The sequence below is a fragment of the Seriola dumerili genome, unplaced genomic scaffold, assembly GCF_002260705.1.
Source record: "Seriola dumerili isolate Sdu_G_001 unplaced genomic scaffold, Sdu_1.0 BDQW01000043.1, whole genome shotgun sequence".
Taxonomy (NCBI): Eukaryota; Metazoa; Chordata; class Actinopteri; order Carangiformes; family Carangidae; genus Seriola; species Seriola dumerili.
Window position 1 is genome coordinate 1,365,673 of NW_019174298.1, and position 15,069 is coordinate 1,380,741.

Sequence of the window (15,069 nt, forward strand, 5' to 3'; positions counted from 1 at the left end):
CTTTTTTGTATTTGAATTGTATTTCAACAGCTTCTGCTACATCATATCATTTAACATAATCACGGTCCAAGAGCATTTATCTTATGTGTATCTACCAGTTACCGTGTGTACATTGTGCTGAGATGCACTGTAGGTGAAATCGACCGTTCTCACTGTAAATTGTCAGCAATCACCACACTGACTTGCATGTTTACAATAAAAAATAAAATGGGATGTGTACACAATTCCAGCAGAAGGGGAAAAACAAGTCTGCGACAATATGAATAAAATATGTGAATTGCTTATGATTAGCATACTAATGACTAATCATCATGCTAATCAGTTCATTTTGTGTCCTCAAATTGCAGACTGGTGTTGAGAAATGTGAGTCCGTGGAAATGCGTCTGAAAACTGAGAGAAACGCTCAGAGATTAGCGAGCAGTTAGAACAATCATTTCAAGGTAGGTCACTCAAAAGTATAGACGAGGGAGAAAATGGAGGACAGATTCATACAGTGGCCTGACGTCATCCTCAGGAGGATATTTTCAACACTGCTCGATTTCTTTTTTATCATTTCACATTAAATTTTGTTATATTTTCAAATGTTTTTAATGAGGTTTTTAAAATATAAACTCAAGTATAAATTCAAAAACAGCATTGAATTTATTTATCATTTTGTCTTTGAATATTTTTGTCTTTTTATTCTTATTATTTTTCTTATTTTTAACATATTTTGGACATAATACAATATTTTAGGAAATACTTGCTTTTGAAATGTATATAGTCAGATTTTTAAATGCAAATAATTGTTCAATTGCATCATAATTGTGTCCATATAAGCCTGAAAACAAATCAGAAATCAATAGAGAATCTCTCAGTGTTAAGTGAGCTGCACCTTGGCTGCATCCTTCTTCAAATACCTCCCCAGCATTAAGATGATTTTACAGCCAATGGATCCAGCACTGAGGGGCAACCCAGCCCAATCATAGTCACACAATCTAAAAGCCATTGAAAGAGAGGACAAGTAATCCCAGCCTAATGGAGCACGTACAGCGTTCACAAGGAGCAAGTACAGGCTTCAAACTGAAATTAAGAGACTGGGAGGCTTCTGGTGGAAATGGCAATGAGCTGAATCAAACCAAAGCTGCGGGGTTAGGAGGTCAGCTGGCTGCACGTACATGTCACCAGCCTATTGGACATGCCTGTGTGCTCCATCAGCAGGTGTATAAATATGTGTCATGTTTCACACTCCATGTCCGCAGGGACGGCAACCCAGATGGGATTTTAAATGCTGCATTTCATGTGGTATCATTTAGTAGGTTAGTTCACCCCTCATTGGTTTGCCATCTGGTGCCCTCTCAGCCTGTGATAGGAACATTCACACTGGAATCTAAACGCTCCTCATCTCCCTGCCAGAGCATCTCCAGCAGTTCACACCACAGTCAACATGCTCTCCCTCCACCTCAACTCGGTGACATTCAAAAAACAAAACAAAACAGTCCATCCACATGTTCTGGTTTTTAAGCAGGAAGCTAAATGAAAGCAGCCAAACACACGTGGAGCTTGAAAATAAAACTACAAGCATGGAGACAAACTACAAAGCCTTTCAGAAGTAGTGAAGTTGGTAAAACGTGACATCACTGTTCACGCAAGAAAAAACAGCTGAGCTGAAGAAAAACTTGTGCTAAATATTCAAGTCTAAATCAAACAAGTGGGCCTGTTTATAGCGGCTGTGAGTTACTTACCCGAGCACTTCAAAATGACGAACTGCTCCTTAAAGACGTGTTTGGTTCTTGTCTCTCACTTTCCGGCTGCTTTCTTTAGAAAGAAAAAGAAAAATCCACGACTGGGAGCCGCTTCGCCGATTTGCTGCTGCCCATGTTGCCCATTTCTCTTATCTTTCTGTCATTTGTCTTTTCTTTTTTTTTTCTTTTTTTTTTTTTTGAATTGTGAACGATAGTCCACGAGTTTATTCTCCTCATATCATCCCCTCATTTGTGGAAGACGTCGGGCTTTGGACGATTACAGGCAGAGTTAGACAACCAGCCAATGTTCCCTCCCTTTATTGACGGGCTTCCTTTATCACAGTTTGCCAGATTTGCAGACAGACAGCCGCTGACTGGCCTCACCTTCCACACACACGCGTTTGGACCTGATAAAGCTGCTTATATTACCCTCCATATGTTTCCATTTTGTACGGCTCGACAATGTATTTTATGACTGGTGGGGAGGGGGGGGGGGGTTTCTTTTCTTCTTGTTTTTTTTGTTTTTTTTTTTTGAGGGGCGGGGGGCGGGGGGTGGGGATGTGTGTGTGTGTGTGTGGGGGGGGGGGGGCAGCAGACACAATCACAATTTCAAGCAGTTGAATCCTAAAAGTGCTTGGTGGAATGAACCTGAAAAGAGTTTTAAAATAAAACAGAACTCGATCAATATTTATCACTTTTGAATAAGAATTGTTAGTTTATCTACTATTGGGAAAAACATATGCACCTCATTATTGGTATTGAATTTGAGAGGGGGGGGTGACTGTGTATGGGGGGGGGTAAAACAATTTGAAATGTTAAAAAATCAACACGCTGCAAGTACGATTTCAGTGCAGCCTATACATGAGGAGGAGGAGGGAAGGGGGGGCGACTTTGAGATGACATTGAGGCTGTGTAGATGGGAGTTGAGTCTCTGGTTGTTGATGTTAGACAGTCGCACAAGGCGAAGCGGCTGCTGCCCGTGTTGATTCAGCCTCCTCCTCCACCACCACCTCCTCCTCCTCCTCCTCTTCCTCCTCCTGGTCTTCAGCACTGCTCCCCGCTGGACAGCTCCTGCTTGGACACCTCTAACGCTGCATGGTCCCTTTAAGTCTTTTAATGGAAGTAAAATCTATTTATGTTCCAGGAAATATTGGGAGTTTACAACTTCATCCACGGGAGGAATCTACGGATACCTCGTTTCGAGATTTGTGGCAGGCAGCGTATCCTCGGCGGCACAGATCACAGATTCATTGTGAGTAAACTGGGTGCTGAATTCTTGCGTCTGTCTGCGCGTGTGTGCGTGTTTGAACCTTCGTACAAACGAGTGTGGTTAATGCATGATTCATTTCTTCTTCTTTTTTTGTCTTTGCAGCGACAGTGAGTGTGAATGAGACTGTCAATCAATATGTTGCTGGGGTCTGCATGATGAGCTCTGCACCTACATGCTACAGCCAATTAAATGCAGAATTGATCACTGTTTGCTAGTCTATTGTATGGTGCAAATGTGGAGAGTCTTTCTCATGCCTTTTAATAACGCGTTTGGTTCTCAGTTCATCGGAGAGAATGGGGTGGCTATTTGTGCAGCCTGATGCGTAAAGCTTTTACGCATTGGACATCTCTTTGTCTCCACTGTGCGTTTAGTGTTCCAGTTTGTTTGAGACATCTCTGTATCCCCGTTGCTCTCAGTTCTCTATGTGGATAAAGTGTCAGGAGAATCTGCAGGTGGTAATTGGTGGACTCCACTTCATTATGCTTAATTCTCATAGGCTATTTGCTATTGCTACGGCGCGTCTTGCGCTCGAAGTGCACGTTTTGGATCCTGTAATTTGTCTTAAAGTTTTCTTCTCTTTTTTTCGTTGATGGTAGTTGATGTTAATTTCTCATTTCAGATTTTTCAGTACATTTACCAGCAGACTTTGTTTAGGCTATCATGTGTGTGCTGATCTGGTTTGGAGTACTGTTAATTTACGCGCAATCTGTCTCAGTTATGGGAGCATGTCCATCATGAATTTGCCATCGATGGTTTTTGGTGTTTCTTGAGTCTGATATGAATGACAATTTTGTCAGGGAGCCAAATGTTCATGAGATGCTTTAATCTGCGTTTTTGAATGCACATTTCAATGTGTGAATTGTATTTAATTGTATGTTTGAATTCAATGAATATTGTTTTATTTGAGGATGTGAATGTAGAGTAAAATGTGTCCACATTTGCTTCATAAATCACCACATTTTCAGCGCCTCCTGAGAAACCGACCAATTGCTCTATTCACGATTTCCAGGTTAACGGCGACTGACGAGCCGTGAGTGCACAGGCTTCATCTCCAGACATTTGTCCAAAGGTTAGGTCTAAAAACCGCGAAGCTGCTGTCTACGTGGACTGGTGCTGAAGCCTCCCGTCCGACTGCCAGGACCTCTGCCAAATCCAGAGACATGGCGACGAACGGCACCAAAACGGATGGACAAGTCACAGAACTGAACGAGGTGGCCACTAATAATGACAAACCCAAGTCACTGGACGTGAAAGCCGAAAAGCAGAAAAAGGATTTGCCTGCTAGAGAAACATGGGCGGGAAAATTTGATTTTCTCCTGTCGTGTGTGGGTTATGCAATTGGACTGGGAAATGTATGGAGATTTCCCTATCTGTGTGGAAAAAACGGTGGAGGTAAACATTATTTTTCATAATTTGAGAAAATCTGCATGGCCCCATTCACCCCCACCATGCACATAGTCGAGCTTACCTATGTCGATGACATGAAAAGAATGAATATCACCTACATTTGCGGCCGTTATTAACTGACGTTGTGCTGTGGTGTTTTAAGTAATGCGTCGGTGCAGTTTCAGCTTGAGGTAAATCATTATTTTTTATGCATAACTTGATCTACTTCTGTCCATCCAGGAGCCTTCTTGATTCCCTATTTTTTGACCCTGGTATTTGCTGGGGTCCCCTTGTTTCTACTGGAATGCTCCCTTGGTCAATACACCTCAATTGGAGGGCTTGGTGTGTGGAAACTGGCTCCTATGTTCAAAGGTATAATGCACTTAAATATTTCTGGACAATTGTTTCTTAATCCCAGTCCTAAGTGAATTTTTTTTCCCATGCTGGAAACATATCCTTATGGTATTTGATGCTTTCATAGAAATAACTATGACTTTCAGGATTTATGGAGGCCACATAACACACATTCCCAATGATAGTTACACTGCCTGTTTCATTTCTGTATGATAGGTGTGGGCCTTGCAGCAGCTGTCCTGTCCTTCTGGCTTAACATTTACTACATTGTAATCATTGCTTGGGCCATTTACTACCTGTACAACTCCTTCACCACTGTAAGTATTATACAGTGTACTCAAGTGCTTCATAAAAGCTGAAAATAGCATAAGGTCAAGGTTTCTATAACATTAGGATTTATAGCCTGTGATACCTGTGAGAAATTTCTAAATCCCTAAATGTGTAAGGGGGTTAAAAAAAAAGAAGAAAAGATAGAAAAGAAAAGAAAAGAAAAAAAAACTGTAATTTTTGTTTTTCAGGATCTTCCATGGAGCTCATGTAACAATCCATGGAACACAGAGAAATGTTATACAAACTACTCCATTGCAGATACCACCAATCTCACCAGTGCAGTAATGGAGTTTTGGGAGTAAGATATTGACTGCTTTCTCTTACTTCAACAACAGCAGAGCTTTAAAGTATCCTGCATGCCTTACCGAGATACATAAAAGACAGCCTCCTCTGCTGCATTCTTATTTCCCCATGTGTACAATGGACTTATTGTTGCTCGCTCTGACTTTGTAGGCGCAACATGCATCAAATGACCGATGGCTTGGAAAAACCAGGCCAGATCCGAGTGCCACTGGCAATAACACTGGCCATCGCCTGGATCCTTGTGTACTTCTGTATCTGGAAAGGGGTTAGCTGGACAGGGAAGGTAAGACGCCAGATTTGGATAACCAAGCCCCCGTACGCTTCACTGGTTCCCAATAAGGAGCAGTATGAGACAGCTATGCAATATTAATCAGTCTAATATCACCTCATCAATCATTTAGACTGCAGTCAGCATTGTCCAGATTGATTTTAAAGTAAGAGAAGAGACATCAAACACTCATGTTCACTAATCCTGCTTCTTCCTCATGGTGGCTCTTCTAATTCCAATTCTCTTGACACAGTGTCTATACTGAGTGTGGATTCATGATAGGAGGAGCAACAACCCGCCATACACTACAATCTGGTTTTGTCCTCTCCCTCCACTTGGAGCAGTTTTACCTCCCTTGTGGTGCCACATTTCGAAAGTCTTGTGCATCACGTGACCATGGCAAATAAAATTTGTCTTGGTCACAAAACACCCCCATCCCCCTGCACAGTTTGCTCACAAATTGCTTGCACAGTGTCATAAATGCACATAGACATTCAGAACTGATTCAAAGTGAAGCTGCAGTGATTTCTTTGCTGAATATTTGGTCTCTTTATCTTTTTCTTTTTTTTTTTGTCTGGAAGAGACCAAAAAGTCTAGAGAATCTTTATAACCCTCCAGAGAATATCTGAATAGTGGGTGAATTCCATAATTACAAATAGTGCAAGCATCATATATATCCTTATGATGCAATGGTGTTACCCTGCTGATAACCGTCTCACATTTTATAGGTCGTTTACTTCTCAGCCACATATCCCTACTTCATGCTGTTTATTCTCTTCATCCGTGGGGTGACTCTACCTGGAGCTAGAGAAGGAATTCTATTCTATATCACCCCTGACTTTGAGAAACTCAAAGAGTCTGAGGTAATGATATATTATTATATGATTCACTCCTATGTACTTGCACGCCCGAGTGAGCAGAGCTCGGCTTCACGCAGCTAAATGCTTGTCTTCTTTTGTCAGGTATGGCTAGATGCAGCTACCCAGATCTTTTTTTCCTATGGATTGGGATTGGGGTCTCTTATAGCCCTGGGCAGTTATAACCCTTTCAATAACAATGTTTACAGGTAAGACTGGTGATGATTCATCAATAGGAGATAATCTATGAGACAGAGAGTGCTGCTCAGTTTAATATATCAGTGCAAATCGTAACAGTGTAAAATGTCAGTAATTAAATTAGTGCTATTTTATTATATTATATGCCCATATTAAAGACCTTATTCAGGAGTACTTTGTAAGAGCTCTTAAAGGAGCTTATTAATGTGAGTTGTTGGCATGAATATAATAACAATCTAAGGGGAAGGCTGTTTCTTTCTGGCAGCGAGTGTGCTGGGGGGAAAAAACCAACTATGATTGCAAAACCTGAGTGTTTTCTCCAGCAGCCCCATGGTTCTGGGTCACATAAACAATCAGTTACATAAAAATAGTTGCATTCATTTGTGCTTGTCTCAAATGGATCTATCCCTCTACATCTGTGTCTATATAAAATAAAATAAAAATACAAGAATTTTGTTTCTTAGATTAAATCTCTTTATGTTTGTCATAAACAATAAAACTGGGTGAACATGTGAAGGATCAGAGGGAATATAATAGCCACGATGCATTCTCACAGCGACTCTTTTAGATCTCAGTCTTTCCTGTGTGCTCTGTTTTCAGGGTAGCTCAATACAGAGAAAAATAAATAAATATGAGTCAAGTTAAATCTTTGACAACATGCCTATTTTATATTTCCTCTCCCCAGAGACTCTATCATTGTGTGCTGCATCAACTCGTGCACCAGCATGTTTGCTGGCTTTGTAATCTTCTCTATTGTTGGCTTCATGGCACATGTGACAAAGAAAGACATCGCCGACGTGGCAGCCTCAGGTAACTACGGATTGCATTTGTGCTTTCTTCTGTAATTGTTCTGTCTCTGCACAAAGAAAGGTGCACTGTCATTGATAGTGACTGCTAAACAGCTTTTGTCATCACCTCTATGTGAGAATCAGAGTGCTACGAGAGTAACCCTGATGAAATATGATTTTCCTATTTACTATCCAGGTCCTGGCTTAGCTTTCCTGGCCTACCCGGAGGCTGTAACCCAGTTGCCTGTGTCTCCTCTCTGGGCCATCCTGTTCTTCTCCATGCTGCTCATGCTGGGGATAGACAGCCAGGTAAGGGGCTTGGAGATGATCTGCTCATGGGCTGACCTAAATATTTAAATGCAGGTACATATCATGCAGCTCACCCCTGCTCTCTGCATGATAAGCATGCAATTTGCTTCTTGTGGACAGATATAGCTGAGCTTTGACATCAGCTGTCAAGTCTTTTTAATGCAACTTTATCACCTCCATGTGCCCGCAGGTTTCACTGTCTGTGTTTCTTTACTTTGTGTATGATATTTGGGTTTGAATAAGGCCACAGAGACTAGAGAAACACATATACATGTGGCTATACAATGGCTTTGACCGCCAGCGCTTCAAAGTAAAAGAAATTATAACCCTATTTATAGGTTTATAATTCATACCCCATGTCATAGCAACAACGCTTTTGCATATCAGAGCTACCAACAAAATGGCCTCCAAGAACTAGATGCTTGGTCATTCAGAAGATTACGTTAGTGTTTTTGTCCCATGGTTTGAGGCACACTGCAATACTGTCATTTGTTATCATCAGTCAGCCTATCCACTAAAATGCAGCTTCTCTGGTAAAGAATACAAATAGCAAAAATATTCACAGGCCTCTAGAAGTTAGAATGAAGCAACAGATAAATACACTCTATGTATTAAAATCATATATTTATATATCTATATATCAAAGAATATACAAGCAGCAGGGTGCAAATATAGTGCACATATGCACATTTATGCTTAATGCTCTCTCTATGATTCTGTCCTTCAGTTCTGCACTGTTGAAGGCTTCATCACTGCTCTGGTGGATGAATTTCCCAGAGCTCTTAGGAATAGACGAGAGATCTTCATCGCAGGTGTCTGTCTGGTGTCCTATGTGATCGGACTTTCAAACATCACACAGGTACAGCAGGGCAGCTCTCTTACTTTACCACTGACTATAAATGGCACAAGGTTAAACAAATGAGTAAGAGAATTGAAAGATGAGATACGTGATTAAAAGTTAAATCCATGCATCTATGAAGTGGCCAAGAGCCAATTTAAATCTTGACTTGTTCTCTTTTTGGCAGCAACTACATGACTAGAGTATGATATGCTGTATCGGCACATAGTCTTTTTTTTTATTCTTTATAACACTTATTCATTTTTCTGTAACCAGGGTGGGCTCTATGTGTTCAAACTGTTTGACTACTACTCTGCCAGTGGAATGTGTCTGCTGTTCTTGGTCTTCTTTGAATGCATCTCCATATCCTGGTGCTACGGTGTGTATCATCAATGTTTCATTGAATACAGCAAAAATAGGAACAAAATTTTACATCACTAAATATTACAAATGAACAAACCAAGGTAGTGAAATATTATATATGTGAAAAGTTGGGGTAAATATGAAGGTTAGAAAGCATCACACCTATCCAGAGATATTTGCGTGGCTTCAAACGCTGTTCAGCCTCAAGGTCATGAGCACTCATGTGTTCCACCTCACCATCCTCATCATCATGCATGGCAGACCGGCAGCAAATTGAAATAAATTGGATATGAATATTTTGATCACAGATTCATTTGTCTCGCAGGTGTGAACAAGTTCTACGACAACATCCAGGAGATGATTGGCTACAAGCCGTGTATATGGTGGAAGATGTGCTGGGTCGTGTTCACCCCTCTCATTGTCGCGGTGAGTACTCTGAACTAATACAAACGTACATCTAAAGTCATGACATGAAAAATGAAACAATAAATAAAGTCAATATTACCTGCCTGCAGCCATGTCAGGCTGAGACAGTGCTGCCTGTAGTCAGTGGTGTCAGGATGCATAAAGTGTTTCATGTCTCCCACAGGGGGTGTTCTTGTTCAGTGCTATACAAATGGTTCCTCTCACATTGGGAGACTATGTGTTCCCAGGCTGGGGTCAGGGAGTGGGCTGGCTCATGGCACTGTCCTCCATGGTTCTCATACCAGGGTACATGATCTATATGTATCTCGGACTCAAGGGCACTTACAAAGAGGTAAGAAGTTAATTGCGTGTTAGGTTTGTTTGTTGCAAGCTTGTGTTGCCAGATTTAAACCGTCCTCTGACGTCATTCATCTGTGTTGTGTTTCTCTCCCAGCGACTTCGGATAATGCTTCAGCCTCCTAAAGTCACCAGGCGTCAGGAGAACGGACCTGAGCAGCAGGTGGAAACCAACACCGCTAACCTATCCAGTCCTGCCAACCCGGCCAGCCCGGCCAGCCCTGCCAACCCGGCTCCCGCCAACCCCGCCAGCCCCACCAATCCGGCTCCTGCCAACTCAACCAGCCCCGTGACCCCCGCTAACCCGGCTCCTCCACCAGCTAACCCGGCCACTGCCGCCAGCCCGGTGAACCCGGCAACTAGTCCCACCGCCGCCACCACCACTACCACTGCCACCACGGCGAGTCCGGCTAACCCCACCACTACCACCACCACCACCGCCTCAACTGTTAGTCCAACCAGCCCACCGCCCAACCCAGCTAGCCCAACGGAGCCTGTTAACCCCCCAAACCCAACAAGCCCGACCTCTAACCTGACCAATGCTGAGGCCAATGTGTAGACAACAAAGAAACCCTCATGGAGCATGTAGACAAAAGAGAACATTACAAAGGACTTCCAATATTTTAATTGATTCACCTACCTCCAGGGGAAATATGTGATCAAAACAGATTTTACAAACCATGTTTAATTTTTCTGCATTTGTAAAACCAAGCCAATGATGTCTTATTGTTGGTTTAACATTCTGAAAACAATATCAAAGACTGTTAGTGTTCACAAATACAACCATAAATCTGAATAAAAAAAATGTAAACATACTGTGTAATACTGTGAGAAAAGAAAAAAAAACATAGAGATATAGATTAGAGATTTGTTAAATATCTTCATGAATCAAGTAAATACCGTGTGAATATAGTAGATGAAGTAGTGAACAAAATTGACATCATTGAAGAATGCAAGGGATGGCGTCAATTTTATTGTGGATGTTTACTAAACCTCACACAGTTGTCTCTTTTCCAAATGTTGCACTCTGTGAGGTAAACTACAGGCCACAAGGCAAATGGGGAGCTCTGAGTAAGCACAATGCCAATAAGAAGTTCATGTTTAGGAGCTCTGGAGTAATCCAGTATTTGTTGCAAAAGATTTTGTGTGTGAGAGAGACTGTTATTTTTTCCTTCCTTTTTTTTCAGTAAAAAAAAGAGAAAACTTTTATGTGATCAAAACATTTTTAGAATTATTTTTAGGATGTTTTATACTATATGTGTTGTGATGGAGGACCAAAATCAATAGGCAGACAAAAGCAAAAACTATGCCATTTAGTGTTCGGTTGGCAAAGCACAGGGTACAAAGAAGTACAAGAAAAAAAAAAAAAAAAAAGCACAGGGTTAGAAAAGTGATTTACGAACATCGACTATCCCTTAATGCTGACAGTCAATCCTGTTTACGTTTTGCATGCTTTCCTCAGGAACATCAGTGAAAGATTTCTGAAATGTCTCCTGACAAACAAAAAGAGAAAAAAAAGAAAAAGGAAAAAAAAGAAGAAGAACAGAGAAGGCCTTAAGCCAGTACACCAATTTCATCAAAGCCATAGTCTGTTTACATGACTGGGCAGAAATACAAAATACCACTTTGTATGCGAGCACAAAAACCTGGACCAACTCTGTGTTTGAGTACAGTCATTATTTTTTTCTTTATGTGTAATGATCAGTTATAGTTTGATCAATATGTATTCAGCAATACATATGTAGATGTATAAGTGCAGGCCAGTAAGCAAGTGGTCTGTTTCTCTTTTTGTTTATGTTGTCTTTGCTTTACTAGTGAAAAGCACAAAGCTTTAATTTCCCCAGACTTTTGCCATGGCGTGTTAGGACAATGTTAGTTTGCTTCTATGGCAGCTACTGTGAAAGGCATCTGGTTGAACAGAACATGTTTACTTTGAAAAGCAAAACAACTGAGCGAAAATGTGAAATGGCTACAGTTCATGTCCTGTGAATTTTGTATAAAGTTACTCTACCACAGTTTTCTCTGGAACTTTGTTGTAAAACTGTACCGTGTAAAACATGTAACTGTGAATGTCTGTAATACATTGGAAGTTATTGTCTAAATGTTGAAAAAATGGAGTTGCTGTTTTCTGCAATAATATTTTGATCACAGAAGCTAAAGCACATATCTTACAGAAATATACGAAATGATGATGACAATGAAGATACTGACGATTATATTAAAAATAGAAACTATGTCTAGTAAAACAATATTGTTTTGTATATTTTTAACTGTCTCACTGCCTAATGTAAAACATAATATAAACATGATATGTATCTAAATGGTGTCACATGATAAAGCACGATTGTTATGTTATACAAACAGAAAAAGACTGAAAAAATAAAGAATTATAGAAAATATAAATACAATACATGCCTGCCATATGTCCCTTATAGCATGTGTGTTTAAAGTAGCAGCCCCGTGCTTTTCAACACAGGAAATTAGGTCAACCCCAACTATCCTATCAAAAGATGTATGCTGCGCTGAGTCCTACTGCGGTAATTGGCTGTTGTTTCCTCTCTTGTAAATAAACCCTCTGGCTGTCCATAGAGTTCTCCTAGTCAAAAGATATGACAAAAATGTGAGACCAGTAAAATTCAAGCAGGGATTAGGTGAGAAAAATCCAAAGTGTTGTATAGCTGGATTCAATTTTTCATTTAGTTAGGATGAGGCCAGGTGGGACGTGTGAAATTAAACAAAACCTTCCCTCAGTAATTTTGGATGAAGATGACATCGAGCGTAACTCTACCATGGGGGTAAAAAAGGAACTGAACACTACAGTAAAAAAAAAAAAAAAAAACATCAAAAGGGAACGAGAGAAAAGCGTCTGAAGCCCTTCCTTGGTGGTTTATTTGAGTGTCAGAAACACAAGCTGATAGAGAGGCCTCAGCAAGCAAGAAAAACATCACCACAAAACAGCTCCTGCCCCGGGGCCTGGCGTGCCCACCCGCCCCATCTCCCCAACCTCTTATGGCTGTGTGTGTGTGTATTTCTGTGTGTGTGTGTTTGTGTGTGTGTGTGTATGTGTGTGTGTGTGTGTGTGTGTGTGTGTGTGTGCGCCTGAATCTTCTCCCCCCACCTCCTGCAGTTGCTGCTTCCATTAGCTTCCAGTGTGATAAAAGAGACGGCACCAGCTGACACCACCACAATGACTCGCCATGGATAAAAGAATGAGATGTCCCCTCTAGTAGCTCGTGGCAAACTGTGTGTGTGTGCATGTGTGTGTGGAGATATGTGTGTGTGTGTGTGTGTGTGTGTGTGTATGAGAGAGAGAGAGAGAGAGAGAGAGAGAGATGGGGGGAGAAGAGAAAGAGAGGTTAGGGACAGAAAGCTGTGTTTGAGTGGACTGGGGTTTGAATAATGCCCCTAATGGCTGCTCATATAAACTAGGCCCTGATGGATGACTTACTAGCCTCCTTTATTCCCAGTTGTGTAATTTAGCATCATTACCTATGAAAACCAGTCACCACCGAGACAACCCAAACTGATGTGTTACGTCCACAAGAGCCATAGATCATCATTTTCGGCAGGGGAGGACAGGAGAAGGAAGCTCTTGATTAGTTGGGAGCGATCTAGCAGAACACAATTAGTCTTAGGTTAGGGCCTGCTATTTCCAGCAGCTTCAGTAGTGATACATTTAACTTTTTTTTTTTCTTTTAATTCCAATATTTGTACACACACTGTAAAAAATTCCACATTTTTCTGAGCTTTAGTGGGGTGCAAAATGTTCTTTTTTTTTTCAAAATAGCTGACCTATTTCTGAACTTCTTTTTTCCATCCCCTTCCTCCAACATCCTTGTGTCACACTGATTTCTGTGACCCATCGATTGTGTGGAAATGAAAATGCAGTCTTTGTAGTATTTTGTAAAAATACTAAAATTTTTGCGTCACAGAACTGGACGGGTCACATATTTCAGTGTAACACCCATTCATTCCTGCGATGACCTTAATGACAGCAGTGACAATGATGTCCGAACAGCCTGGATCTTCACCCAAGCAGTCTCACGCTCTGTATAATTGAGTTTTAATTTTGTCAGCTCATGTTCATCAGACAGCTTCTCTTTTTTTGGCTTGATGGGAAAATAAAGGGAACACCCCCTAAGGTGTGTGGAGTGTCATTTTCACTTCCTATCTCATAATGTGGATGACATGAGGCTCTGTAGCTGTGATTAAGGGGCATGTAAATAAACCTGACCATAAACTGACACTGTGCATCGGGTGTGCATATGCATCAGCTCTGTACCAGCTGACTGATTAATTGATGTAGATGGAATTATTGAATCTGATTCAATTTTTTCTCATGCTCACTCTCAGCTCCGTTTTTGTGGCCAGATCAGAGCAAGGGGATATTGTTTGGTGTTTAGCATTTCTTGGCACTGGCTGTCGCGAGCCTATTTTTAAAGTTAAAAAGTGCTCACAGTGTGGCCGCAAGAGAGGACACTGAAGAAGCAAACTGGTGATCCATGATGCTTTTATGAAAGGATGACAGAACGCTACAGCTTATAAACTCACACAGGCTGCAATGATTAATCCTCATAGCCCACTTAGAGCAAGAAAAACTAATTCTGCTGTGAAGATGAAAAGGCTGATAATTATGTTTATAATTTCTCTGTTTTTAACCCCAGTGTGAAAGGATTTTCTTAATCATAATGCCCTATTGGGTTTATGTTGTTGTGGGTCACTGAACCTGCATATTTTTGATGTGGATTTTGTGTGATCATTTGTGACGTTTTTCCTCTGATGCATTTGGTTTGCCCTAGACTTCTGTCTGAGGTACACTCACCCGAGAATTCAAAGCAAATACATTAATGAATAACTAATCTTTGCAGATGCATGAATCTACATATCAATGTAATCAGAGGATGTTTTGTGCTTGGCTATTTCCAGCAGAGGGGCTGAGAGGATGTCAAGCATGCAAAGCCTCTCTGCATATATGCTAATCGGGCTCCATTTTCCAATCTGAATATGAACCTTGCTGAAATTAACTTGTTTACCGGTGCACTTTTAAGGGGCCAAAGTGTCTTTTTGCACATGCACACAAACTGCACCGCTGCTTACATATCAAGCATACATTTATGGCGTGCAGCTGGGTGAGATCTGAGATCAATGGGTGCACACTTGGACATGTGAAAATCGTGGATTCCCAGTGATTTTGCCGTTTGATAATGTGTTCTCGTGACACAGCAAATATTGCGGTTATATCAGGCAGCAAAGTTCGCAGGCGAGCGGAGCATACGATTTCTGTACAGATGTAAATATCAGATTTCGAAACAAAGGCCA

General features: G+C 41.1%; 1 protein-coding gene across 2 annotated transcripts; it reads left to right on the forward strand.

The window, feature by feature from the left end:
- Positions 1–2,754: 2,754 nt before the first annotated feature.
- On the forward strand, positions 2,755–12,116 carry LOC111217296 (sodium- and chloride-dependent GABA transporter 1-like). Of its 2 annotated transcripts, none has more exons than XM_022739086.1 (15): positions 2,755–2,976; positions 4,004–4,386; positions 4,621–4,752; positions 4,951–5,051; positions 5,253–5,362; positions 5,518–5,650; positions 6,364–6,498; positions 6,598–6,701; positions 7,376–7,500; positions 7,675–7,787; positions 8,515–8,646; positions 8,902–9,004; positions 9,314–9,414; positions 9,578–9,745; positions 9,848–12,116. In XM_022739086.1, exons 2-15 carry the CDS (start codon positions 4,155–4,157, stop codon positions 10,307–10,309), a joined length of 2,151 nt encoding a protein of 716 aa, XP_022594807.1. In that variant the 5' UTR covers positions 2,755–2,976; positions 4,004–4,154; the 3' UTR covers positions 10,310–12,116. The 2 variants fall into 2 exon arrangements, with proteins under 2 accessions (XP_022594807.1, XP_022594809.1); XM_022739088.1 differs by lacking the exon at positions 2,755–2,976 and adding an exon at positions 3,477–3,545.
- The last annotated feature ends 2,953 nt before the right edge of the window (positions 12,117–15,069 follow it).

Excerpts from the sequence above, each read along its gene's own strand:
- LOC111217296 (XM_022739086.1), top strand. The coding sequence starts at position 4,155 with ATGGCGACGAACGGCACCAAAACGGATGGACAAGTCACAGAACTGAAC. Across the intron at positions 4,753-4,950 it reads ACTGGCTCCTATGTTCAAAG|GTGTGGGCCTTGCAGCAGCT; the intron begins GTATAATGCACT and ends TCTGTATGATAG. Across the intron at positions 6,499-6,597 it reads AGAAACTCAAAGAGTCTGAG|GTATGGCTAGATGCAGCTAC; the intron begins GTAATGATATAT and ends TTCTTTTGTCAG.